General features: G+C 44.6%; 1 protein-coding gene across 1 annotated transcript; it reads left to right on the top strand.

The window, feature by feature from the left end:
- The first annotated feature begins 3,947 nt into the window (after positions 1 to 3,947).
- Positions 3,948 to 22,314, top strand: TFB2M (transcription factor B2, mitochondrial). Its single transcript, XM_075267717.1, has 9 exons — positions 3,948 to 4,066; positions 6,317 to 6,716; positions 8,712 to 8,800; positions 12,256 to 12,409; positions 13,608 to 13,756; positions 14,265 to 14,354; positions 14,984 to 15,040; positions 18,779 to 18,930; positions 21,126 to 22,314. Exons 2-9 carry the CDS (start codon positions 6,320 to 6,322, stop codon positions 21,310 to 21,312), a joined length of 1,275 nt encoding a protein of 424 aa, XP_075123818.1. The 5' UTR covers positions 3,948 to 4,066; positions 6,317 to 6,319; the 3' UTR covers positions 21,313 to 22,314.
- The last annotated feature ends 3,265 nt before the right edge of the window (positions 22,315 to 25,579 follow it).

The raw sequence follows: 25,579 nt of genomic DNA, 5'->3' as shown, positions 1-25,579 counted from the left end.
TTTCTGTAGATATAATTGACATGCTGCAACGGCTTTGCAAATTGCAGCGTGTCCGTACTGCGATCTTTTCTGCACTGTGCCTGCACTGTACAATGCCGCGATTTTTCCCACAGCATCTCCGCTGCAGGCAAATCTCGGCATTTACGTCCCGTGGGGCCCCAGCCTTAAGGCTGTACCTATGTGTTAGTCAGAAAGAAAATCTAATGATAGAATCCCATTAATGTGGTGGCACTCTTGGGGAGGGGCACACTGGACTTTCACTATTATTATTGGGGCACTATGAAACCACTGTTAGTAATGGGGATACTTTACCTACCTGATGGTCCACTGTTACTATTGTGGAACATTGAGTACATTCACATGGCAGAAAATGAAATTGAATTCCTCCTCCTCCAGTTTAGCTGTGACGGATTGCCGTTGCACCTACATCTGTAGTCCGTCACCCTTGCATGTATTCCATCGCAACTCTTCGCTGTTGATTAGGCCCAGGTAAATGGGTGTAATTAACAGGGAGTCTCAAGCTGCGTACTCCGCGGCAAGAACTAGCAGTATGCTGATTTTCCTCCCCTCATCCTGCTGCGATCTCTGCCTCCCATTGAAAACAAAATCAGAATCTGCCATCTGCCCCCAAATCCATGGCAGATTTCTGCATGGGAACATACCCTTACAGAATACACTAGGGGCGCATCATTAGTAAAGGAGCATTACAGGGGGCACAATTACTAATGGGGAACTCCATGGGAGCATCATTACCATGTGAGTATCCTATCTAACTAATCCTATCCTCCTATCCATAAAGGTGAAAGTTTGGATGTTTGTTCCTCAATCACGCTCAAACAATTTGCATCTAATTTTCCACAAACTTAGTTCAGAGGCAGGATTGAAAGATAGGCTACTTTTTGTCACAATCACAGACATGCGTTCTTCCCAGGAGGCCCACAAAACCAGAACTAGTGCCAGCTCTTCAATCCTACTTCTTAGCATAGCAAGCCACAAACTCACTATTGCCGATTCAGGGCTAGCCCCTAAACACAGCCAATAACATTTACATATACTTTCACACTTGCCCGTTAACGTTACTCCAGGCCTACCTCTTCCATGGTCTGGACCTGGCATTTTTGCAGAACGCCAGCTCAATCAGGATCCGCGACTCTGCCCGGCCAGCCACAGCAAGTACACTGTATTTGCATGAGCATGCGCACATTGCCCACGTTCACAACGTCTTCCAGGACACCACGAGTTAACAGCTGTAGCCTAGGCCGCAGCGCCCGAACTCCTCGACAGCCCGACACAGTCCTTGACGCACCAGTCAACTCACTGCTCTGCCGACATCCCGACCCTCCAGCTTTCAGAGGTCTCCACACAACCAAGGAGACTGGTAAGTTTGCAACCCAGACTTGCATGGGGACACCGACTCCACATCCAAGCTCACTACTTCTGTCCTCTCTCCTCCACTCTACGCTGTCCACACACCAGCCGCTTTACGCTCACTACTGTCTACCTACTCTAGCTTACTGGGCTGTCCCTCAATTACTCCTCCACACACACAAGAAACAATAACCACATGTCATGGTCAGTTAACCCCTTCCCGACATTCGCCGTAGTAGTACAGGCCATGCTGGGTGTTTCACTATGGTAGTCGCCCGGGCGGCTGCCATAGCCGGCGGGTGTCTGCTGGTTTAGACAGTAGCCAGCCCGCGGTAATGTCCCTGCAACGATCGCCGATTAACCCTTCCGGCGCCTCAGTCATAGCTGACCAAGGCGCCATTTCCTCCGGCGGGCATGTGCATGCTGCCTTGGTCCTTCTCATCGCCGGCACCCTGAGTAAGCAACAGGGCCAGCGTCACGTTACTATGACAGCCGGGAGCCTTGCACAGGCTCCAAAGCCTGTCAGTCTTTCGCTTCGACTGCAGCCTATGCTTTGTAGGCTACCATAGTACCATGTGCCGCTGGAGGAAATGGCGCCTTGGACAACCTGCAATACAAGCGCCACTATTATGCATTGCATAAAACCAGTGCTTCTATTGCGTTCAATCTTGCGTTGAAATCTGTCGTCAATTTTTCTTTTCCATCCACATCTAGGGAGGTTAGCCACAGTGCAATGGGCTTTAAACTTCTTGATGACACTGAGCACAGTAGACACAGGAACATTCAGGTCTTTGGAGATGGACTTGTAGCCTTGAGATTGCTCATGTTTCCTCACAATTTTGCTTCTCAAGTCCTCAGACAGTTCTTTGGTCTACTTTCTTTTCTCCATGCTCAATGTGGTACACACAAGGACACAGGACAGAGGTTGAGTCAACTTTAATCCATTTTAACTGGCTGCAAGTGTGATTTAGTTATTGCCACCACCTGTGATGTGCCTCAGGTAAGTAACAGGTGCTATTACTTACACAAATTAGAGAAGCATCACATGATTTTTCAAACAGTGCCAATACTTTTGTCCACCCCCTTTTCTACGTTTTGGTGTGGAATTATATCCAATTTGGCTTTTTAACTATTCTTTTTGTGGTTTTCCATTGAAGACAAATTAAATGAAGAAAATAATTCCAAAGAATTTGTGATTGCAATCATTTTCTGGAAGAAAATGAGTATTATCTGACAGAATTGCAGGGGTGCCAATACATTTGGCCAACACTGTAGGCTGCTTAATAATGTGGGACAGCCTTCTTAAGTAGTCTTGCCTTTAATTGGACACACCTGCCAAACTAATTAGCACAGGCGTCTGCAATTGCTTTGTGATATAAAGAGCCCTGACACACATCACCATCAATGAGTTTAACTGACAAAGAAAAAATTCTTACCTTATCACTCCTAAACACTTTTTGCATAATAATGTGGAACACAGTGTATCTACAGCAGGAGTGTTCACACTTTGTCAGCATGTGAGCTACTTCATAACATGACCAAGCTTTAAGATCTACTACCCACTTCTTGTGGGCGGGGCGTGTCTGTGGGCGGGACTGGGCATGTGGATCGTGAGAGCAGGAGACAGCGGCATTCTGTGGCCGCCCAGGCATCCCGCTGTCTGCTTCTTCACAGCGCAGGCTGAGGCAGCCCTGCCTGCCAGTGTCCGTAGATGACTCTCAGCCTGCGCTGAGAAGAAGCAGCACCCCGGCTCCCTCCATCCCTAAGAGCGGCCTGCAAGTGTCCGGAGTGCTTGTTCACAGCGCAGGCTGAGAGTCGACTCTCAGCCTGCACTGTGAACAAGCAGACATCGGGGATCCCTGGCTGCATCCCGCGATCGACCCATACGTCCATTGCGATCGACTGGTAGATCACGATCGACGTATTGGGCACCCCTGATCTACAGGTTTCACATGACCATATAGCAGCTCAAATACAAAATGACTTCAACACAAACCTGCGCCCTATTCTCGCTATTGCAGCATAAACAACATAAGAAGTGACATTTGCTATCCCATACATTTTTGACAGTACTAAAACGTTGCCCACCTCTCTCTTTAACCAATTCTCCGATCGCCGCCGGCGAAGTCATGGGTAAAAGCTAGTGATTACTAATGGGAACTTTATAAAGGGCACTATTATTAATTGGGAATTCTGGGAAAGTATTATTACTTGAAGAGGCAATATTAGGTAATACGTATGAAGTAGGGTGAACTTGGTGTACACATGGTATATAATACTTATATAGGAAATCTATGCCAGTTCCAACATTGTGCTGCATGAGAAATCTGATCTATAATAACACTGAAGCCTCTTAACACTGTAATCTGCCCTTGCGCCACTCATAGGTTTTGTAAAGGCTTAATACAGTCTCCCATGGTAATTTCTTATAGCCAGTCTGTTGTTAACGGTAACCGCCCTCCCCATAGTCACAATAACCGATCACAGAGCCTGTGACGTGTGTAGTCCCGGGCGTGTGACACGCAGAATGTATTACATAAGCCCCGCCCATCGGTCACGTATACGCCCCGGAAGGGGAAGCTCCGGCCTGTGTGTTGCGCTCTCAGTCTACCATGCGCTTGTCTGCGGCGCTTGGGACAAGGTCACACGTGTGGTGGCTGAGCGGCCTCCTGGAGGCCTGCGATTCCATGAACGACAGGTGAGTGCGGCTGCGGGGAGGATACAGGCCGCAAACCTGTCCTGTACCACTGCCGTCTGCCCGATGTATCTGTCTCAAATATAGCACAGCTGCGAAATGTCACTATAGGAGAGATATACTGAACCTTCTTTCTAGATAGGGGGAAATCTGCTTGTATGAACGTGTAATATGTTGCATGGGTTAATTACGTTTGATACAGGGATATGCGGGGCATTGCTTGCGCGCGTGGTAGGGGTTTATGCGGGGCATTGCTTGCGCGCGTGGTAGGGGTTTATGCGGGGCATTGCTTGCGCGCGTGGTAGGGGTTTATGCGGGGCATTGCTTGCGCGCGTGGTAGGGGTTTATGCGGGGCATTGCTTGCGCGCGTGGTAGGGGTTTATGCGGGGCATTGCTTGCGCGCGTGGTAGGGGTTTATGCGGGGCATTGCTTGCGCGCGTGGTAGGGGTTTATGCGGGGCATTGCTTGCGCGCGTGGTAGGGGTTTATGCGGGGCATTGCTTGCGCGCGTGGTAGGGGTTTATGCGGGGCATTGCTTGCGCGCGTGGTAGGGGCTTATGCGGGGCATTGCTTGCGCGCGTGGTAGGGGCTTATGCGGGGCATTGCTTGCGCGCGTGGTAGGGGCTTATGCGGGGCATTGCTTGCGCGCGTGGTAGGGGCTTATGCGGGGCATTGCTTGCGCGCGTGGTAGGGGCTTATGCGGGGCATTGCTTGCGCGCGTGGTAGGGGCTTATGCGGGGCATTGCTTGCGCGCGTGGTAGGGGCTTATGCGGGGCATTGCTTGCGCGCGTGGTAGGGGCTTATGCGGGGCATTGCTTGCGCGCGTGGTAGGGGCTTATGCGGGGCATTGCTTGCGCGCGTGGTAGGGGCTTATGCGGGGCATTGCTTGCGCGCGTGGTAGGGGCTTATGCGGGGCATTGCTTGCGCGCGCGGTGGTAGGGGCTTATGCGGGGCATTGCTTTAGCGCGCGGTGGTAGGGGCTTATGCGGGGCATTGCTTGCGCGCGCGGTGGTAGGGGCTTATGCGGGGCATTGCTTGCGCGCGCGGTGGTAGGGGCTTATGCGGGGCATTGCTTGCGCGCGCGGTGGTAGGGGCTTATGCGGGGCATTGCTTGCGCGCGCGGTGGTAGGGGCTTATGCGGGGCATTGCTTGCGCGCGTGGTAGGGGTTTATGCGGGGCATTGCTTGCGCGCGTGGTAGGGGTTTATGCGGGGCATTGCTTGCGCGCGTGGTAGGGGTTTATGCGGGGCATTGCTTGCGCGCGTGGTAGGGGTTTATGCGGGGCATTGCTTGCGCGCGTGGTAGGGGTTTATGCGGGGCATTGCTTGCGCGCGTGGTAGGGGCTTATGCGGGGCATTGCTTGCGCGCGTGGTAGGGGCTTATGCGGGGCATTGCTTGCGCGCGTGGTAGGGGCTTATGCGGGGCATTGCTTGCGCGCGTGGTAGGGGCTTATGCGGGGCATTGCTTGCGCGCGTGGTAGGGGCTTATGCGGGGCATTGCTTGCGCGCGTGGTAGGGGCTTATGCGGGGCATTGCTTGCGCGCGTGGTAGGGGCTTATGCGGGGCATTGCTTGCGCGCGTGGTAGGGGCTTATGCGGGGCATTGCTTGCGCGCGCGGTGGTAGGGGCTTATGCGGGGCATTGCTTTAGCGCGCGGTGGTAGGGGCTTATGCGGGGCATTGCTTGCGCGCGCGGTGGTAGGGGCTTATGCGGGGCATTGCTTGCGCGCGTGGTGGTAGGGGCTTATGCGGGGCATTGCTTGCGCGCGCGGTGGTAGGGGCTTATGCGGGGCATTGCTTGCGCGCGCGGTGGTAGGGGCTTATGCGGGGCATTGCTTGCGCGCGCGGTGGTAGGGGCATTGCTTGCGCGCGCGGTGGTAGGGGGTTATGCGGGGCATTGCTTGCGCGCGCGGTATTGGGTTTATGCGGGGCATTGCTTGCGCGCGCGGTATTGGGTTTATGCGGGGCATTGCTTGCGCGCGCGGTGGGGGTTTATGCGTTGTCTGAGATTGTCATGTCAACTTCAGCAGTTGGACACACACAGCGTAGGGAATATTCACATCACATTCGCTAATAAAATGTATATGTAACCACTGAAAATGGAAATCTAAACAAGACACCAATGCACTTAGCCATTTAGAATGGGGCTGTTCCTACATCCACAACAGCTGAAACTTAGAAACCATGGCAGAAATCCAAAGTTTAACAACTGAAAAAATCTTCTGTACAAACATGGTCTTGGTGTGTTCTCTTTACAGGCAATGAACGCCGCTTTTCTTGTGAAGTCATTTCAAGCCGACACCATGTTTTCCGTCTGGGCTGCTCGATGTGGATTGACTGTCCTCCGCTGTGGGCCACAAGCTGTGACTCCTGCGCTTTTCTGCTCAAGACACGCTCACAATGCGTCCATTTTACGTTCTGATGACACCGTACACCAGTATCCTTCTCCCAAGGTGTCAGTCAAAACACCACAAAAACGACGAAAGGCTCAACGGTCAATAGAGGCAACAGATGAATGTTCTGTAAAGAACATCGCAGAATCTTGTAAATACTTTAGAAGGTTCATAACGGATCCTGGTCTTGTAAACTCAGTTCTGAAATGTCTTGCACCTGTGGACCCCAGCAGAACAGAACAAGTCATTATGGAGTGTAACCCAGGTATCTGCTGTGCTGCTAGGGCTTCATATTATTGGCTTGTGCTCTGTAAATGACACGCATGTTGTGGAAGCCCAGAAGTATGAGTGCATTTCTTGGGGAGAGGGGAAGGAGTCTGCTGAGACCCACAACAGTCTTGAAGCTAGGGATTCTTTTCCCAGCATTTGAACACCTAAGCTCCGGCATGCAGCCGCTCTGTTCCTGGTGTGGATCCGCAATGTCTGCACTCCGGTGTTTTGTCATTTAGTGTCTGATTAATCTGTTCCTCTCTAATGGCAGAGAACAGGTTCGGGTGCCGTACTTATCCCCTTACTAACATCTGCTGTACTATTTTGAGCGGGTGCCATATTTAAAGTTCTAACATCTGCCATAAGTGAAGGAGATGAGCAATATGTGTGACAGCTTTATCAACATTATTCAGGGTCCTGCTCAGGCTGTGTTCAATTAAATGTTTTTGCCCAAAAATAGGAAAACACATACGTTTTGTTTTGGTGCAATGTTTTTATTTTTTTTGTTTTCTTTTGCATAAACATAGTGTGAAAACACAGCCTCATGGGAGTTCACACTACCATTGTTAGTGTCCTTTGTCATCCATAATAGGATGATCATGGCGGATATTAACTATAGCAGAGTAATGGGCATAGACAGCGCTATAGTGTGTTTAGATCTTTTACCTAGATGCTTATAACTGTACTTGAATATACTGTAGAAACATTTTATACTTTTTAAAACTTTTAATGACAAATGCATCAAGTTTATGCAAAGGCTCAACATTGAGGGCACTTTCACATGATGAAATCTGGTGCTGATTTTGAGGCACACTCGGTCCTGATTCTCCCTCCCATTGTTTTTAATTCAAGACTTTGATCAAAGTAGAGTGTTGAAAATCTAAGTGTTCTGCTCAGGTTCACACCTGTTCCTGCATTCCATTCGGGGTTTCCATCTCCGAACCCGCTTAAAAAAAATGCGTTCTTCGGGTCTGCTTGGGGAAGAACAGCAACCCAAGCACAGGTATGAACTTAGCGTCAGTTTTGCTGCAGAGTGATGCGAGACTCCCTGTGGATTAGGCCATTTCTGACTCAATAGATCTAAAAAATACCAAACTATTTGAAACCAAAACAAGTCTAGGTTCACATCTGCGTTCGGGTTTCCATTTGGGGAGCCTGCTTAAGAACAATCCACTTAAAAAAGCTAGACTATCATGGGGTCCTTCAGGTTTCCACTGAAAAGGGCAAAAAATGTGGAGAGAAAGGCGCAGGCTGTTTTGATGAAACTTTATTTGTACTTTTTGTGTTTTCCTTACCTGGAAAAGCTCATGATTAACATGTGTCTAACTGGGAAGGGAATGTTGTCCATGTTCAGTGGACAACATATCAGTGGGTGCTTGTTTTCATCAGCCATTTAAGGGTGCAGACACACATTGTGGCCACAAATCTGCCCACCAGTGTTTACTCTTAGATTTTGTGTTTGTATCTCTTAAAGTTATTGGCCACATGTTGTTTGCTTTTATACCTGCAAAGCCATATGGCCATTAACCTTAGAACAGTCTATAGTGCAAACACTGGCGGCCTGACCTGTAGCTGTCACTGGTTTGTGTGTCTACACATTTGTTTACTCAATCCCAGTAACTTTCCTTTTTCTTAAAATGCGGTTATCTAACAATATTCAGCTGTTGTTCTTTGGCTGATTGTGAGGACGAATGCAGTGGAAAATTATTGAGAACTGGCAGTTTTAAAGTAACTCAGTTATATGGTGACACCCCTTTCCATCAAAGTCCCGACTCCCTTGAGCTAGCTGGAAACATAAGCTTAACACTAGATGAGCCATTTTGCTCCAGAAATTCACCAAACATACAACAGTACTGTTAAAAACAAAATAGTAAATTTTGGCTAAATATTTGTTTGGCGATATGGAATTGTGGCCTGTTATAAACAGGAGTCACTGTAAATATTGCATATGACATTTGCAGACAGATGATGTATGGTGTGTTCTTTTTAGGTCTCGGAATTCTCACCCAAGCGTTGCTGGATGCTGGCCATAAAGTGGTTGCCTTGGAAAGTGACTCAAATTTTATTCCATCTTTGGAGGTACTGAAATAAATTAATCTTGTCTTGAATATCGGCCTTCAGTGGGCTTTTTAAAGGGGATGTGTCACGGGATGGTTAGAGTCTATACTATAGGCAATGTGTAATATATATTTCATGTGGAATGTATTCTCTAACCTGTTATATACATCAATGTGTAGTTGGCTGATTAGGGTCTAGTGTGTTAGCACATTGTATGCAAATACCTCTAACTAGTGAGGACAATGGGTGGAGATAATCTGATCAGTGTCTCCAAGAAGATGTTGGATGGTGCATTGTCCATAGTAGACAGGGAGTCTGCTCTCCTTGGTATAGGTGAGGGGGGAAGGATCTGTGACTCAGCCCTTCCCCCCCCACAGATATAGGTGTAACAGTCTTAGTATATAGTTGTAGCTAGCAGTTAGTATGTGTTAGCCGGCCTGTGCACAGCTCTGTAGAGAGCCAGGATTTAGTTACAGGACCAAGGAGCCAAAGTTATCATTGGATTGTGACTTCTGTGGACTTATTTTTATTACGGTTGATGTGACCGCCGCCGGCTACTAACTTTGTGGATTACAATAAATTGCTGTTGTCTCCCGACCTCTTGCGTCCCTGTTGATTCAAAAGACCATCCGGAGGAAGACGTATACCTTTGCTCCGTGACAGGATGTATCACGAAAATATTTATACCAACAGTCTCTGAGATAATTATTGCATGGTCCATAATATATAACACAAAAAAAAGAACAGAAAGCCCCAAAACCCGCCACTAGTTATATTATTTATATAAAATATTAATAATTTATTGATAAATATATAAAAAAAAATCATGAGCAGCAGGGCAGGTGACACTGAACCACTAATAACACCTTAAAGACATAAAGTGGATAAATCTTCCAAGAAAAATAACTTCACATAATGTAAATTGATGATACATAGCAATGCATGTGAGCATAAATAGCTGTTAATGCAATAAATGTAATACACTAGCTGAAGTCATAGGTCACCTAATAATAATTGAAATATATCCTGTTTATATCCTGACACGCAGTAAATATTACCATATTAAAATAGCATAGAATGCATATACTGTTTAACCTTAGGTGGTAGAGGAGCAACAATAAATACAAAAAAGTATATTTCAAATCAATAGTATAGACTCAGCATAGTGAAGCAGTAGCCTCAAAGAAAGAATGAAGATAATGTACCTGCAGTCATTGTGGAGATAAGGATCGTTATACCCATATGAAAGACAAACACTAAAGTCCCCAGACCACCGCAACGCGTTTCACCTAAAGATAGGCTTCCTCATTAGGCTTTTCGTTCTTTTTTTTTTTTTGTCACAAAAATACTTATACCTTATCCATTGGACAGGGAATATATTGCTGAATGGTAGGACTCTGAGACCCTCCCCAATCCTGAGAATGGAGGTGCTTAACTCTCCCCTCCATTATGAATGTAGCAATTGATGCAGGATGCATGCCTATGGTCTGTTCACTTCAATAGAAGCACCAAAAGGTGTCAACGTACAGCGATTGGCTATTTCAAACTCATTAAAGTGCATGAAGTGGGTCATGTAGTCTGCATTCACAGTGGGGTAAAAGAGCACCATTCTCGGAATAAGTAAGGGTCTAAGTGGTCCGACCCCCCCCCCCCCCCACACACACACACACACACGTCAATAATTTCTTCCCCGTTAATGGAATTTTTATGTAATTAACTCCTTTTAAATGGTTTGAGACATCTATAAATTAGTGTCCATACATAAACGATGATAGTCATATTTATGGAGTTACTAGTTGGTAGAAGTTTTTGTTGTTTCACTGACTAAAACTAATGTGTGCAACTTGTATGCATAGGAGAAAATTTTATTAAAGGGGTTTTTCCAGGATCTGAAAATTTCATATTTCTAACCTATCCACAGGATCATCAGTAAGGGCTCGTTCACATCTGTGCCCGGTCTCCGTTCATACAGGTTTCCGTTTCCTGCACAAAACAGAGCAGGAAATGGAAAGCTGCAGGACTCTTTCAAACCCATTCATTTGAATGGGTTTGAAAGATGTCCGGCTGTGAGCGTTTTATGCTCTCCGCCGCAAAACCGTTTTTTCTTTTAAAAAAAAAAACGGACACCGAGTCGGACATGCCGTACTCTGTGTCCGGTTTTTAAAAAACGGTTTCGCGGTGGAGAGCATAAAACGCTCGCGGCCGGACCCGGTCTTCCAGGTTTCCGTCTTCTGCATGCAGAAGACTGAAACCTGAAGACAGAGTCCGGGCGCTAGTGTGAACCCAGCGTAACTGCTCAGCTTATGTGGCTACCAGAAGCATCCCTGATCCTATTCAAGTGAATGGGAACAGGGCTGCAGGCACACACTTGTTGCATAGACTTGAATAATGTGGTTTATTAAACAATGTATGTGAACAAAACATGTAAATGTATATATCCACCCAGAATGCAGTTATAGAGAAAATCCATATGACAGATCAATTTATGACACAATGTTTCTGTCGATAAGTGACCAAGTATGATCTGTAGAGGATACTGGATAGACATGGACTGCCAGACGCTCTATATTTGCATTATTGTATTCTCTTGATTGCATTGGCTTGTTTTCTTTTTTTATAGCTCCAAAAATTGAATTTCTTTAACTATGAGTATGCTTAGAGTTTCTACGACAATGTGTCAAATTATGGCATAAGCAATGGTAAATGTGGTGGTCCAAGAGGCCCTGCCCATATTTCTGTCACATTTTGGTGAGTGGTGTGGAGCTTAGGCGTCTGATTAAAGTATGGCTACGCATTGTCTTCATAGCCATCGTGTTAAAGAGGCTCTATCATTGGGAAAAGCCATTTTTAGCTAATCACATCCTTGCATAGCCTTTAGAAATGCTATTCCACACCTACCTTTAGTATGTAGATTCAGTGGTTTCCGCATAAGTTTATTTTTATTCATATGCTAATGAGCTTCCAGCCAGCACAGGAAGTTCCAGCAGCCTCCTCTCTACTATTATCTTCTATGTGTGTGCAAACAGGAAGCTGAGTCATCATCATCAGCAACTTGTCCTGTATACACCCATAGGAAACAATAGCAAAGAGAGTGCACGATGCATCGTGCACCAGACTAATTAGCATATGAATAAAAACGGACTTATTCAGAAACCGCTGAGGCAATTTACATACTAAAGGTAGGTGTGGAATAGACTTTCTAAAGGCTATGCAAGGATGTGATTAGTTAAAAATGACTTTTCCCAATGATAGAGCCCTTTTGTATTAAGTAATTCTGCTATCACTTGTATATTTATAAAATATTAGTGGGGCTTACATATAACATGCAACATTAAACAAGAAATATGCTTTAAAACCAAAGTAAAATTCATATAAAAATAAGGACCTAAATGATCTGTAGATAAGGTCTGAACTATTTTACATTCTGGAAAATGGTTTTTTATATGGCCTCAAAAATTGACTTTTTTATTTTTTAGAGAAAACGAACGACTTCAGAAAAACAACTAAAAGTGGTTCACTGTGACTTCTTCAGGATTGATCCTTGGAGTGAAGGTCTTGTTCAGCCTCCCTCTATGTACTCTAGTGATCTTATGAAAACCTTAAACTTCAATGAGGTTTCCTGGTCTTCAGGTCAGTTTCTATATATTTTTTTTTTTCTTCAGTTTTTCCAATCACAATATTTTCATCTAAAATTTGGCAGTGTGAGTTATGCATGTTTTATTTCGTAACGTACATCTTTAGGTTTCTTTTTAAAGAGTATGTCACCAGAACTCAGCAGGTCAACCCCAGCCCTGTGTAATAGAAAGATTAGGCTCACCTGAATTCAATGTTTTCCCATTGTGAATCGGTGTGATCATTGCAGTGTTATCCCTGTTTTTGTCAATGTCCAAATTAGCAGAGAAAGAAGCAGCAATGCCCTCATTACTCAAAAAGCACTCATGTGCATATTGAAAAAAATTGTGGTTTACAAGAGGAAAACACAGTTGTTTTTTTTATTCATATGACGTTAACAAAGTTCAAAAGGCCATTTGTAATTGAAAAACTGTTTAAAATGTATATTCCATAAATCTAAATTACTGCAATTTAGTTGCGGGATGCGTAGAAGGAGGCTAATAGTCTATAATAGTCTATGGAGTCCGTGTGCTTTCATAAGCTGTTTATCAATGCGTTTGGTATTCCGTTCGGGGGGTCCACATCCGAACTCCCTGAATGGAAAACCAAATGCAGATGTGAACCAGACCTAACCTGTGTCTGGTCAAACATTTTCTCTAGAAGAGGGTCCTTAGGGGCAGGTTTTCTTATTATAAAACATGCCCTTTAATACCATATGTGAAAGAACATGTCTGAGTACAGTTGGGCTCAAATGTGCGTCTTTCATCTTCATTCTTCAACGTGATAACAGCAGAATAACAAAAATGATATTGATGAACTAGCTTTACTAACTGTGCTTTGTTGGGCACCATAATCTGTGATGGAGTCTCCAATACAGATGGGAGTCATGACACAAAATAAATGTGCATTGAACCATATAGAGACACCTTATTCCTCAACAAATACTTCTAGAGGAGAGAGGTTTCATTTTGAATGTTTTGCAGCACTATATTGCTTTACTGCATGATTGATAAAAACTAAAGGTGTACTTAAATGACATTTCTAAATATTTGACACCTACGTTAGGAAAACGCAAAAAATATGGCTACCATGGCTTTTAATAAGGAATTGTGAATATTTTGTGTTTAAGGCTGATAGCCTGTAGTTCCACTTTGCTGTAGATTGAATGTACTGCTCTGAGATTTACATATTTGTTTTTTTGGTTTTTTCCTTTCAGATATTCCTTTAAAAGTTGTCTTGATGCTTAACCATAAAAGAGAACGAATTTTACTTTGGCGGCAGATTTACTTACTCTACGAACGTCTTTCAGTTTTCAGATTTGGGAGGGTAGAACTCAATGTATTCATGACGGAAAAACAATACTTGGTATGTTCTGCATTTAATATACTTATTATTTACCGTAAATGTAATGTTGCGATAGTATAGAGATTTTCTTAGGGGTTATCCAGCTTCCAAAAATTATCAGCAAATACATCAAGCAGTGCTAAATAAACAGTTTTTTTGCAGCCTTTTCTAGGCTTTATTTTGCCTGAGACCTCCTTGTTTCACTCTTAGAGCCCGTTCACACATTTGCATTCCAGCACAGTGGCCACAACGTTTTCTGTATGCTAATGCCCAGGACTCCTGAGTGCTTTGGCGCACAGTGCAACCTTTGCAATATAACTTTGGGGTAATAAGCGTGAGCACCATTATATAATTACATACTGAAATCTGTGGACTCTTCACCTAGGCAGCTTTGATAAGCTAACCACAAGAACATACTATGATTTTGTATACACGCTATTAAAATGTACCGTTAGGGCTGGAATGGGGAAGAAACTATTGTGGCAAGTTGAATTTATAATATCCATAATTTTTAATTTTTTTTCTTTAGAAACTTATTTCAAGGCCTGGAGACTTTAAGCAGTATCATGCATTGACTGTACTGTATCAGGCTGCCTGTGATATAGAACTATTGCACAAGGTGAGTGAATCTTCTGCTAGGAATAAATGAACCTGCCACTGCAATGTACAACAGAAATGTGATTTTTATAAAACACTGTAAAAAAAAAAAATAGCATTTTACCCAAAAATGCTTCAACTTTATTTGGAACTGTTCCGTGTTTGTCTGAGGCCGTATAAACTGGAACAATTTCCTGCTTAATGTGCATTTCTAGCCAGCCATCAGAAATCCTATGGTTAGTTCTGCTCCCATATATACACTATGCCTCATAAACATGACCGTGTGCTCTTGCTGTGACTTTCACGGCTGGTACACTAACCCATTATATTCTATGGCTATGCCCATGCATTTTATGTATTATGGATCCATGAGCCCGGGACAAACTCTGGACCTGTCCTGTTCCTGTCTGTTTCATGGCTCAGACACACTGAAGTAAATTAATGGACGTTTCGAAGCAGGGATAAACCACAGACTATGCACTTGCATCCGTGTGTGCATGAGGCCTTACGAAGAGTCCCTCTCAAACCATGCTAATTGAAGGAGGCAGTAGGTAGAATGAATACTCCGTCCTTTGAAGCCAGTACCCACCAGTTCACATTTAGAAAGAAATGTTTGTTTTTAAATTTTATGTATTTATTTTTAATAACCAGGTACCTATGTCCTCATTTTGGATACCTTCAAAGTTCAGTGCAGTGGCCAAGTCTGGGGTAAGTGCTTGCAAACTTAGTAATGTTGTATCTAGTCTAGGAATACTTCATATGTCTGCTGACTGTCCCTTTTCTTCCATCCTAATTTCACATTGGCCATGGGGAACCACAGTTTGCCAAAGCAGTACAATTGCAGAGAAGTCACAAGCTTGGGTTGAGTCATTTAGAGAATTTGGCATTTGCATGTAATTCTTTGGTTGTCAATAGAGATGAGCGAACACTGTTCGGATCAGCTGATCCGAACAGCACGCTCCCATAGAAATGAATGGAAGCACCTGGCACGCAGACTTTGCCGGCGGCCGGCCGCTTAACCCCCCCGCGTGCCGGCCGCTTCCATTCATTTCTATGCGAGCGTGCTGTTCCGAACAGTGTTAATAATAATAATAATAATAATACATTTTATTTATATAGCGCCAACATATTCCGCAGCACTGTACAATTTATAGGGTTCAGATACAGACATACATAACAACGTCATTTCACACAATGGGACTGAGGGCCCTGCTCAAAAGAGCTTACAATCTATGAGGTAGAGGGGGTGACACAAGAGGTAGCAGGGGCGGCATTGCTTATACAGTGTTCAGACAATTTTGTGCATTAGGAATTGTGATAGGCTAGTCTGAAAAGATGCGTCTTTAGTTTGCGTTTGAAACTGTAGAAGTTGGGAGTTAATCTTATTGTCCGGGGTAGAGCATTCCAGAGAAGTGGTGCAGCTCGGGAGAAGTCTTGTATACGAGCGTGGGAGGTTCTGATAATACAGGATGTAAGTGTTAGATCATTGAGTGAGCGGAGAACACGGGTTGGGCGGTAGACAGAGATGAGGGAAGAAATGTAGGGAGGTGCGGCTTTATGGAGAGCCTTGTGGATGAGAGTAATAACTTTATATTTTATTCTATATTGAATAGGCAGCCAATGTAGCGACTGGCACAGACCAGAGGCATCACTGTAGCGTCTAGCCTGATAGATGAGCCTGGCCGCTGCATTCAGAATAGATTGTAGAGGGGAGAGTTTAGTGAGGGGAAGACCGATTAGTAAGGAGTTACAGTAGTCAAGGCAAGAATGAATCAGAGAGACAGTAAGTGTCTTTAGTGTATCTCTGGTAAGGAAAGGGCGTATTCTGGAGATGTTTTTGAGGTGGAGGTGACATGAACGTGCGAGTGATTCAATATGAGGGGTGAAGGAAAGGTCTGCGTCAAATATGACCCCGAGGCAGCGGGCATGCTGCATAGGAGTTATAGTAAGGCCTGAGACTGTAATGGATATATCAGGGACAGATCTATTAGATGGTGGAAACAGTAGTAGTTCAGTCTTAGAGAGATTTAGTTTCAGATAGAGCGAGGACATGATATTAGAGACAGCAGAGAGACAGTCACTGGTGTTCTGTATGAGTGCAGGGGTGATGTCACGGGAAGATGTCTATAATTGGGTGTCATCAGCATAAAGATGGTACCTGAAGCCAAATCTGGCGATGGTTTGTCCAATGGGGGCTGTGTAGAGAGAAAAGAGCAGGGGGCTGAGGACCGAGCCCTGAGGAACCCCAACAGCAAGGGAAAGAGGGGAGGAAACAGAGCCCGCGAATGATACACTGAAAGTGCGGTCTGAGAGATAAGAGGAGAACCAGGAGAGCGCAGTGTCATTGAGGCCAACTGAGCGGAGCATAGTGAGGAGAAGTTGATGGTCAACAGTATCAAAAGCTGCAGAGAGGTCCAGAAGAATAAGAAGAGAGAAGTCACCATTGGATTTAGCCTTTAGTAGATCATTAGAGACTTTTGTGAGAGCTGTTTCAGTAGAGTGCAGAGCGCGGAAACCAGATTGTAGGGGGTCAAGCAGCGAGTTAGCAGAGAGATAACGGATTAACCGAGAATAAACCAGGCGTTCCAAAAGTTTAGAGATGAAGGGGAGGTTAGAGAAGGGTCGATAGTTAGCAGCACAGGATGGGTCCAGGGAGAGTTTTTTCAGTAGCGGTTTTTTCAGTGTTCGCTCATCTCTAGTTGTCAAATGAGTGCCTCAGCAGCTTTTCCATTTAGTATGCAACCTGTTCCTTCATACCAATGAAAGAATTAAAGGAAAGTGACATCAAGGCAGGTCTCACTTATAGTGTAAAAAATACATTCTAGAACTTGCTTCAAAATCTGTGATGTGCTCAGTTTACATTGCTGATGTTTAAATCCACAGCAGAAATTGGGATAGTTTATTTTCAGCATGCATAGAATCTATGGTGTATGAATGGGGTTTGTTAAAACCTTACTTACATTGCAATTTGTGCAAAACGTTAGCAGAAAACTGAAATTCTACTTAATTTGCATGCGGAAAATTTGCAGCATTTAAAAGTAGCAGAAATGTGTATTTGAAAAAAATAAATAAAATTCTGTCATCAGAAGAGTACCTATTGCACTAGAAGTGCAGCCGGGGTTCATGTGAACAAAATGTTTTCTGTTACCGGATTGGTGCCTACATTGGAGACTTATTACCATTTTGCCTGATTATGTTAGGGTTGTTTCATACTTGCGCCCCTGTCCAGTGTTTGCCATTCTGCTGGGTTTCTGTCCTCAGCCCCAGCGAAACTGGACAGGGGACAGAAACCCAGTGGTCCTTTTTAAAACCCATTCACTTGAATGGGTTTGTAAAGATGACCGTCGGTGTCTGCCGGTGGCCTCTCCGTGGGGAAACCGTTTTTTTTGGGCCAGATGCAAAGTTAGCAGGACTCGGCCCCTGTCCAGTTTTGCCAGGGCTGAGGACTGAAACCTGGCGGGATGCACACACCGGACATGGGGTGCAAGTGTGAATGCCCCCTTAGTGAGCTGTTTGGTGCAACAAAGGGCATCATAGTATCTCATTGCACCAAGTCTCTCTGTCCCTCCTGCCCAGCTGTCATTGACATGTATACTGCATGGCCCTGCTAATCGTATTAGGGAGGTTGCACTTTGGGGGTGCCGAGAGTCTCGGTTACATGCTTATTATACTAATCAGCTGTTTGGTACATCATAATAAAAATCTAACTTCTCTACGCAGGAAGCTGAAAAAAGTATTTCACATGATGAACCCTGGCTGTCCAATTTTGCTTATGGTCCAATAGGAATTGTTCTGGTGACTCCCTCTAAGAAATATCCACATGCTCACAGAATAAGTGCGGATTGTAATGCAAAGTGTGAAATACGTTGAAAATCTTCTTCAGATAATCTGCAGTGTTTTATTATATGTGGACATGCCCTTAGACAGGAACATTTTTAAGAGTGACTATCACTAATTTCTTGCCTTTGATATGACTTTTGATAGAATTGTAGCTTATTTATAACTCAAAGGGAACTTGTCACTATGAAAATGCTGTGTAATCCACGGACACCATGTTATAGAGCAGAAGGAGCTGGCCATACTGATATATAATTTTGGGGATAAAGATTCAGTATAACTTGTATCCATTTATTTCTTTTCTTTCCAGGAGAAATAGAACTCCTAGAAAGAAAAGGAATAGATGGAGTAAGAGTCCAGTGGGCGGTCCTAACAGAACCCACTGAACTCAGAATCGTTTCCCACAAAACTATATATCAATCTGCTCAGCTCTTTCTGCTCTATGATGACCTGCATGACGGCTGCATTTTCATGTAGACAGTCCGGTCCTCCAGTCATCTTTATGAATTAGAATTCTTGACTTTCATCATGCACTATTTATCACATTCAGTGAAGTTGTATTTCATTATTTGCCACATATATATATATTTTATTTATTTTTGTTTAAAGGCTTCTGAAGATGAAAATTTCTGTTTAGTACGATTGACACCAAGAAGAAACTTGTTTTCTGAGAATTTTACACCTATGGATGGGAAAACATTTATTCATGTGATAAAGCAATTTCTGGCAACACGCAAGTCAAAGCTAATAGAAAAACTTGAGTAAGAGTTTATAACCAAGAGTCTCTTCTTGTATTTAATTATTCATTCATGTTTGTAACAGAAAGAAATGGGAATGTTTGCTATAATATTGGTTCTATGTAGCGGAAAAAAGTTGAACATTATGGCCCAGATTTACTAATTATTAGTGTGACCTTTAGACACGGGCAATCTAAAAATGTGTCTGCTTTATCACAGTTTTTTGCACGCAGTACCGGGGTTTACCACAAAAGCCTTGGGAATTGCAGTTCTAACTGCAAGCTAGGGTTTATATCAAGGCCCGTCAGAATATTGCACTCTGACATGCTATTGACTAGCGATTACGCTAATATACTATAGCTCCTGCTGAACCTTAGGGCTATACTTAAGGGAAAATCGTTGAGTAATTAGCAGTGTATTTAGCAACGAAAGGCAGTAGCGTACAAGTGAAATGGTATTTTTTCACTTATTCATTTAATGAGCGATATATAGAAGTATATTGGACATGGCACTCTTTACATAGCAGTGCATGTTGCTATATCAGCAGATAGAGGTACGTGCATGGTAGTAACACAGCTGCACGACCGACACTGAAGGGGGCCAATGAAATATATATATATATATATATATATATATATATATATATATATATGACGTTTGGCAGTGAATAGTGATTGGGAATAGATCCAATGCGGCATAATCGTAGTGCTATGGTGTTTAGCAGTTATCACAGGTTCATGCATACCGTTAACATGTGATGCACGACCTGATCTGCAAGTGGTGTGATAACTGGCCAACAGAAACTGGTTCATTGTAATTGTACATGTCTAGATACCACTAATTAGTTTTTACACAGAGACGTCTTTTTAGATATTTATTATTAAAAGTTAAGTTTTATTTCATAACTGTGATTCTGAGAGGAGATTTATCACCGTGCCAGATGGTGGATGATAAATCTAGACTGTCTTTAGTCTCATCTGTTTATTCCACCTTTTTAGATTGCTTACTTTGAGGCAGAGTTTCATGACCGTTTTGGCAAATTTAAACCAGCTCTCTTTTTTCTGAGAAGCCACACTTACATGCCTAGCAATTTGGAGAAATTTTAACTTTGGCTAGACAGTGTCTAGTCGTAACCACAATAGTGAGTCTGGGCTTATTTTTGTGTTTGGTTTTGTGTCCACCGACTCTTATATACAATAGGCTATGGCTACACGGTGATTTTGGCTGCAAGTCCTGTTGCGTGACCAGAGATCACGGTGTCTCTTTGTGACTCTCTCATTACTGGAAGTGAATAGTGTTACTTTGAAAGAGGACCTTTCACCACTTTTGGGCACATGCAGTGTTATATACTGCTGGAAAGCTGACAGTGCGCTGAATTCTGCGCACTGTCGGCTTTCCCGATCTGTGCCCGGTGTGAAGAGCTTACGGTGCCGGTACCGTAGTGCTCTATGGTCAGAAGGGCGTTTCTGACCATTAGCCAGGAACGTCCTTCTGCCCCGCGGCGCAAATCGCACTGTGCTGTGGAGCGGGGAGGAACTCCCCCCTCCCGCTCCTGATAATGCTCGTCTATGGACGAGCTGTGTGAGCAGAGGGAGGGGGCGTTCCTCCCCGCTCCACAGTACAGCGCGATTGGCGCCGCGAGGCAGAAGGACGTTCCTGGCTAATGGTCAGAAACGCCCTTCTGACTGTAAAGCGCTACGGTACCGGGACCGTAAGCTCTTTACACCGGGCACAGATCAGGAAAGCCGACAGTGCGCTGAATTCAGCGCACTGTCAGCTTTCCAGCAGTATATAACACTGCATGTGCCCAAAAGTGGTGAAAGGTCCTCTTTAAAACCCCAAAGATGCTCCAACTGTGACTTGGTTGAAAAAAAAACTCCAAAAACCTGACAACTGTTTGCTCTCTTTTTGAGTTGCTTTTGCAGCAGCAATTGACTTACAATGTAATTCCATTAACTTTATTAGTAAAGGCATTTCAATGGTGACAACACTATCTTTAAGTGGGAAACTGGAATCACAACCAAGTTGCCATGTTTCCTGAGCCTATACGGACAAAAGCACTGGGACACCTTTACCGTTACACCTACAGGAGCTTTTATGTCATCCCATTCTAAGTCCATATGGAGTTGATCCCTCTTGTACAGGAAGGGTTATATGAAACATGTTAACGTTTACTACCTGTAACCTTCTTTTTTTCTATTTTATTTCTCCTCTTCTAGTAATCTGGCTCCAGGCAATGGGAAACGTTTGCTACAAAATTTAGCACTGCCCGTGGACATTGCAACAGGTTGCGTCTATGCTGAAGAATATAAACTGCTTTTTGAGATCATGGCACGCTCAGAAGAGTTTCATTACAGTTTTGTGGCAAATGATATTTGTGAAGATGTAGCGGCTACAAGCTACTAATTTGACCAGTTTCATCCAATATCAAGGCTGTGCCCATGGCTGTGCGTTGTGGATTAACTTACTTACAGCTACATTAAATTCTCTGTTTATTTGAGAAAGTATGAGATTTTATTATGTGGCAGCATTTAATTGCAGTGCTTATATCTGTATCATGCAGGAACATAGTTGACCAGATTCATTGCAGTCTATATGGACAATTGGTGTGAACAGCCCATACGGTCACAATACGGATTACAGGAAAACATGTTCTGTTTTAGGGGGGGGTTGTTAGTTGAACTGTACCTGCTGGAACCATCTGTTTGTACAGGGGCATAAATTATTACTACTCATTACAACTGCATATCTTGTCCCTTTTTTCAGATTACCCAAGCAGGAATTAAACATGCTTTGTATAAATTGATTGGCTATATCTTTTTGAGAAATTTTCACAAATACTAAATTTTTTTAGTGTTTATATGGCAGAAACCTTATCGTAATGACTGGATACATCTGTACGTTCTGGATATTGTATGTATGTGCCTGGTTGTTTTCAGTTCTCTAACCCAAGACCTACTGACTTGGTAATCTTATGTCACTGACATAAATGCAATAAGAAGTATGGTCATTTCTCAAAGCATTTTCTATACACTCTGATAATGCAGTAATAAAAGGGCTTCTGACACGACGATAGTATTTTGACAAGAGAAGTATGCCATTTTAAAACCAAAAATACCAAAACGAATGTATAAATAAATTGATACCTGGATATTAACATTCCCATTGTCCCAGGGATATTTCCTTACAGTCTGCCACTAAGGATAGGCCATCCATATCATATCTGCAGGGGTCTCATTGAAGTCTATGGGACGGTGCTGCAGCACCTACACTTACCACTACAGGGTATGATGAAGGAACGGCGCAGAAATTCAAGTCAATTTAGGTAGTCTTTAAGAGACTTATGATTGCTGGAATCTTCAGAGCCACAATTTATGTATATTTATATCTTGTAAATATAATAAATAATTTGAAACCTGTCTGTCCTTTTTTAGTTTATTTATTGACTATTAATATTTGCAGCCAAGTTTGATAGATTCCTGTGTGTCCAGTATTGTATAACTGAATGTGTATCATGAGTATCTTTTTTTCTTTCTAGTCATAGAGCACAGTCCTGGGTCTAATAAATAGAACTCTGAGACCACCAGGGAAGGAAGGTTGTGGGTGTCACTTGGTGCATTATCTCATTTTATCTTACAGAAAGAGATAGAGCTGGTTGCTAAAAGGCTGACAGCAGGAGAATGAAAAGCTGTCGGCTTTGGCTCAGTGCTATACCCTTCTCACGTACACTGTGCTAGTCAGTTTGAACCTAGTATCTTAGGAGGCAGACTCGAACTGACTCAGGTCTTTCTGTCTTGCATCGTTTTTCTTTCTCTTTCAGGTGCAGGGGGGTCTTCAGCGTGTACGCCACACTAGTTGTACCCCCGCTCTTGCTTTTTAGGCCTGGGGCCCTCCATTTTAGTTTGCATGCTGGCCCTTTTCCTCTACCGGCGGTGCCCATCACCGGGGTCTGGCCGCCATTTTGCTGGAGTCTCTTGGCCTCCAGTCTAGGCTTCATCCAGCCCCGGGCCTTTCCTGGCCATACTGGTGCCCGGGACCATTCCTGGGCTGGTCTCTTTCCTCTACCCTGAACGTGGGAAATCTGGAGGCTTTTTTTTTTTTTTTTCCAAGAAAATAAAATTGGGGGAAACACGGTGGCTCAGTGGTTAGCACTTCAGCCTTGCAGCGCTGGAGTCCTGGGTTCGAATCCCGCCAGGAACAACATCTGCAAGTTTGTATGTTCTCCCCATGTTTGCTTGGATTTCCTCCCATTCTACAAAGTCATACTTATAGGGAAAAAAAAAAAAAAAGTACATTGAGCCCATTCTGATCCTGGACAAACATAATACCGGGTCTCCTCTCTGTGCAGCCTACTCAGCGGCATCAGCGTTAAGGCATGCTTCCGGTGGTCCAGTAAGTTAACTCCTATTCTTTCTTTTGGCCCACTCCGCTATGTTCTGCAGAGTAGAGCAGACTTGGTTGCGCCACATTGTCACGTACGTCCACTGTAGCAGATGCCCTGCGACCAGCTTGAGCCCATCTGTCCTCTCTTCCTTTTAGTGCTTGCTGCGCACCACATATTCTTGGGACAATCAGCAGCCTGCTGCGGGGATATGGCTGCAAGAATGTCATGCATGCAGCATTTCGGTTCAGCCGTGCAGTCCCTCCAGAGTTCCTCACCAGGGGTTTTTCCCTCCATTGGACAACCTCCAGTACCACGGGCTATAGGCACTCCTGCCAGGCGTAACTAGTCTGAGAGGATTATGTTGGAACAGCTGCCTACACAGATCGCTTCTCAGTCGGCGACCTCTCGTCCCCTCTCTGGGGTACCTCATCATTTCATCTCCAAGAGCCGTCCTAGCATAAGGACAAGCAAATCATTCTGTAGGCCATGGTCCTCCTTGCCTTCCTCTGGGCTCTCCACAGATAGGGCCACAGCTCCTCTCCCACAGACAGAACCCTGTCTCCTCCTGTATGGTCTCTTTTCTACTGGGGCTGTCTCTGACTCCAACCTGGAGTATCATTTAAGCACATTTATATTCACTGCTATGCAGGAGCTCAGCAGGTGTTCAGCCATGCGTAGCAGTGAGACTCTACAGATCTGAGGACTTGACCCCCTACTTCTCAAGAGGACATCTCCCAGCACAGTCGCCACCCTCCTCTGGCCTCCCACAACCTTTGGGTGTGGACCATTCTCAAGGGCATTCTGACCTCACTCTAAGGCTGAGGTAGTCTCTCCGGAAGTCGGATGTCCTTTTTCCCAGACCAAGGATAGTCTTGGCTACATAGATTAATGGTTAGACCACTGGTCGCAAGTTCAATTTCCCAGGCTACCATCTTGTCTTTAGAGGAGTTCTCCACCTCCCTCTGCAGTCCTCTGCTTGAGAGAGAACTCTCCCTCCGCTGGAGCTGCTTGGTGGCCTTTGCAGCAGATAGTTCCTCCCTGCGACCACCTTTTGTGTTTTTCTGTCATTAAGGCCTGCCATTCCTGGGTTAAATCAGCCCCTTAAGGGTCGTCTCTCCTGTTTTGCCCCCCTTAGGGGGATGTTCCCGGTTTTTCAGCTACTTGTGTTATTTCCTCAATTCCTCCAGCTCTCTGAAGCAGCTTGCCGTTCTGCTTGGCGGCAACTTTTTTTTTTTTTTGTGGCATTGTGCTGTTCCTTCTGCATCCATTTCATGGCTGCTGTATGCTCTGGAAGATGTTGTACGTCCCTACTGTTGGGAATAACGGGACCTGCCTTTTGTTTAGCCATTGCCTCATTCATCACCTTGGCTATAGGAGGAAGTTGCCCTATCCTCCAACAGAGGCACCCCAGCGCCGTCTCCTTCTTTTCATTGCAGAGGTCAGTCTTCCAGTGACTTGCACTCCGAGTAGCCCTCTATTCTAATCCAGGTCCCCTGGCAGTCTTGTTATGACCCAAATGGAATTTTTTTTTTTTTTCTCCAGGCCACCTCCACTCTGCTGTGGTGAAGTGTCATTGTTCCTTTATCTGAAAAGACGGCCTCCCTTTCCTGGTCCTGTAGAGACTTAACAAGGCTTGTCCGTATCGCAGGTTCCACTTGTAGCCCTGTGATCGGTGGTGGTATCCCAGTGTCTGGCAACTTCCTGTCGCTTATCATTTTGTCATAACTCTCTCCTTCTAGCCATTCTCCATTGCAGACTTGCTGTCATGGTTATGCACCTGTATGCCCTCTAGGTGCAAGCTCCCTCCCGGATGGTCATTCTGAGAACTGGTGATTTGCCTTGGACCTTTTTAGCCGATTTGATTGGCCCTTCAGCAAGGGGAAGCCCTGCCTTGTCCCTCCTCTGCTTATAGCATTCCTGGGCATGTTTCTCGATATTCTCCTGGTCAAGTTTTTTTTCCCTCTCAGAGTCTGAGATTCTGGTCCTCCGATTTAGTGAGTCCTGCCTCCTGAGGATCCTTTTGTGCTCTCTTTGCTCCTGCCTGGGAGTCCTGGGCATAGTGATCTTGCCCTTCAAGGCTCTGCCTTTGGCTTAGTTCCTGACGAGGTCTTGCAATTGATTTTTCTGGGCCGGTGAGACCAGTCTTGTTCAGCTTGTCTGCCTGTCTCCCTGCCTCCCCAAGTTTGAAGGCTTCTTGCTTGACTTTCCTCCCCAGATCTCCCCCAGGGGGATTCCATACCTCTTTGCTTCGCACTAGCTGGGATTTCTTGACCGTTCCGGGCCTGCAGT

The sequence above is a fragment of the Leptodactylus fuscus genome, chromosome 3, assembly GCF_031893055.1.
Source record: "Leptodactylus fuscus isolate aLepFus1 chromosome 3, aLepFus1.hap2, whole genome shotgun sequence".
In the NCBI taxonomy this organism is placed as follows: Eukaryota; Metazoa; Chordata; class Amphibia; order Anura; family Leptodactylidae; genus Leptodactylus; species Leptodactylus fuscus.
The sequence above is the reverse complement of the archived record's forward strand: the minus strand, read 5'-3'. Positions and strand labels throughout refer to the sequence as shown.

What these genes read in the sequence shown, in the direction of transcription:
- TFB2M (XM_075267717.1), top strand. Translation starts at nt 6,320, where the DNA reads ATGAACGCCGCTTTTCTTGTGAAGTCATTTCAAGCCGACACCATGTTT. An exon ending in TGAGGTTTCCTGGTCTTCAG is followed by an intron (nt 12,410 to 13,607) that starts GTCAGTTTCTAT and finishes TTTTCCTTTCAG; the next exon opens with ATATTCCTTTAAAAGTTGTC. An exon ending in AAGCTAATAGAAAAACTTGA is followed by an intron (nt 18,931 to 21,125) that starts GTAAGAGTTTAT and finishes CTCCTCTTCTAG; the next exon opens with TAATCTGGCTCCAGGCAATG.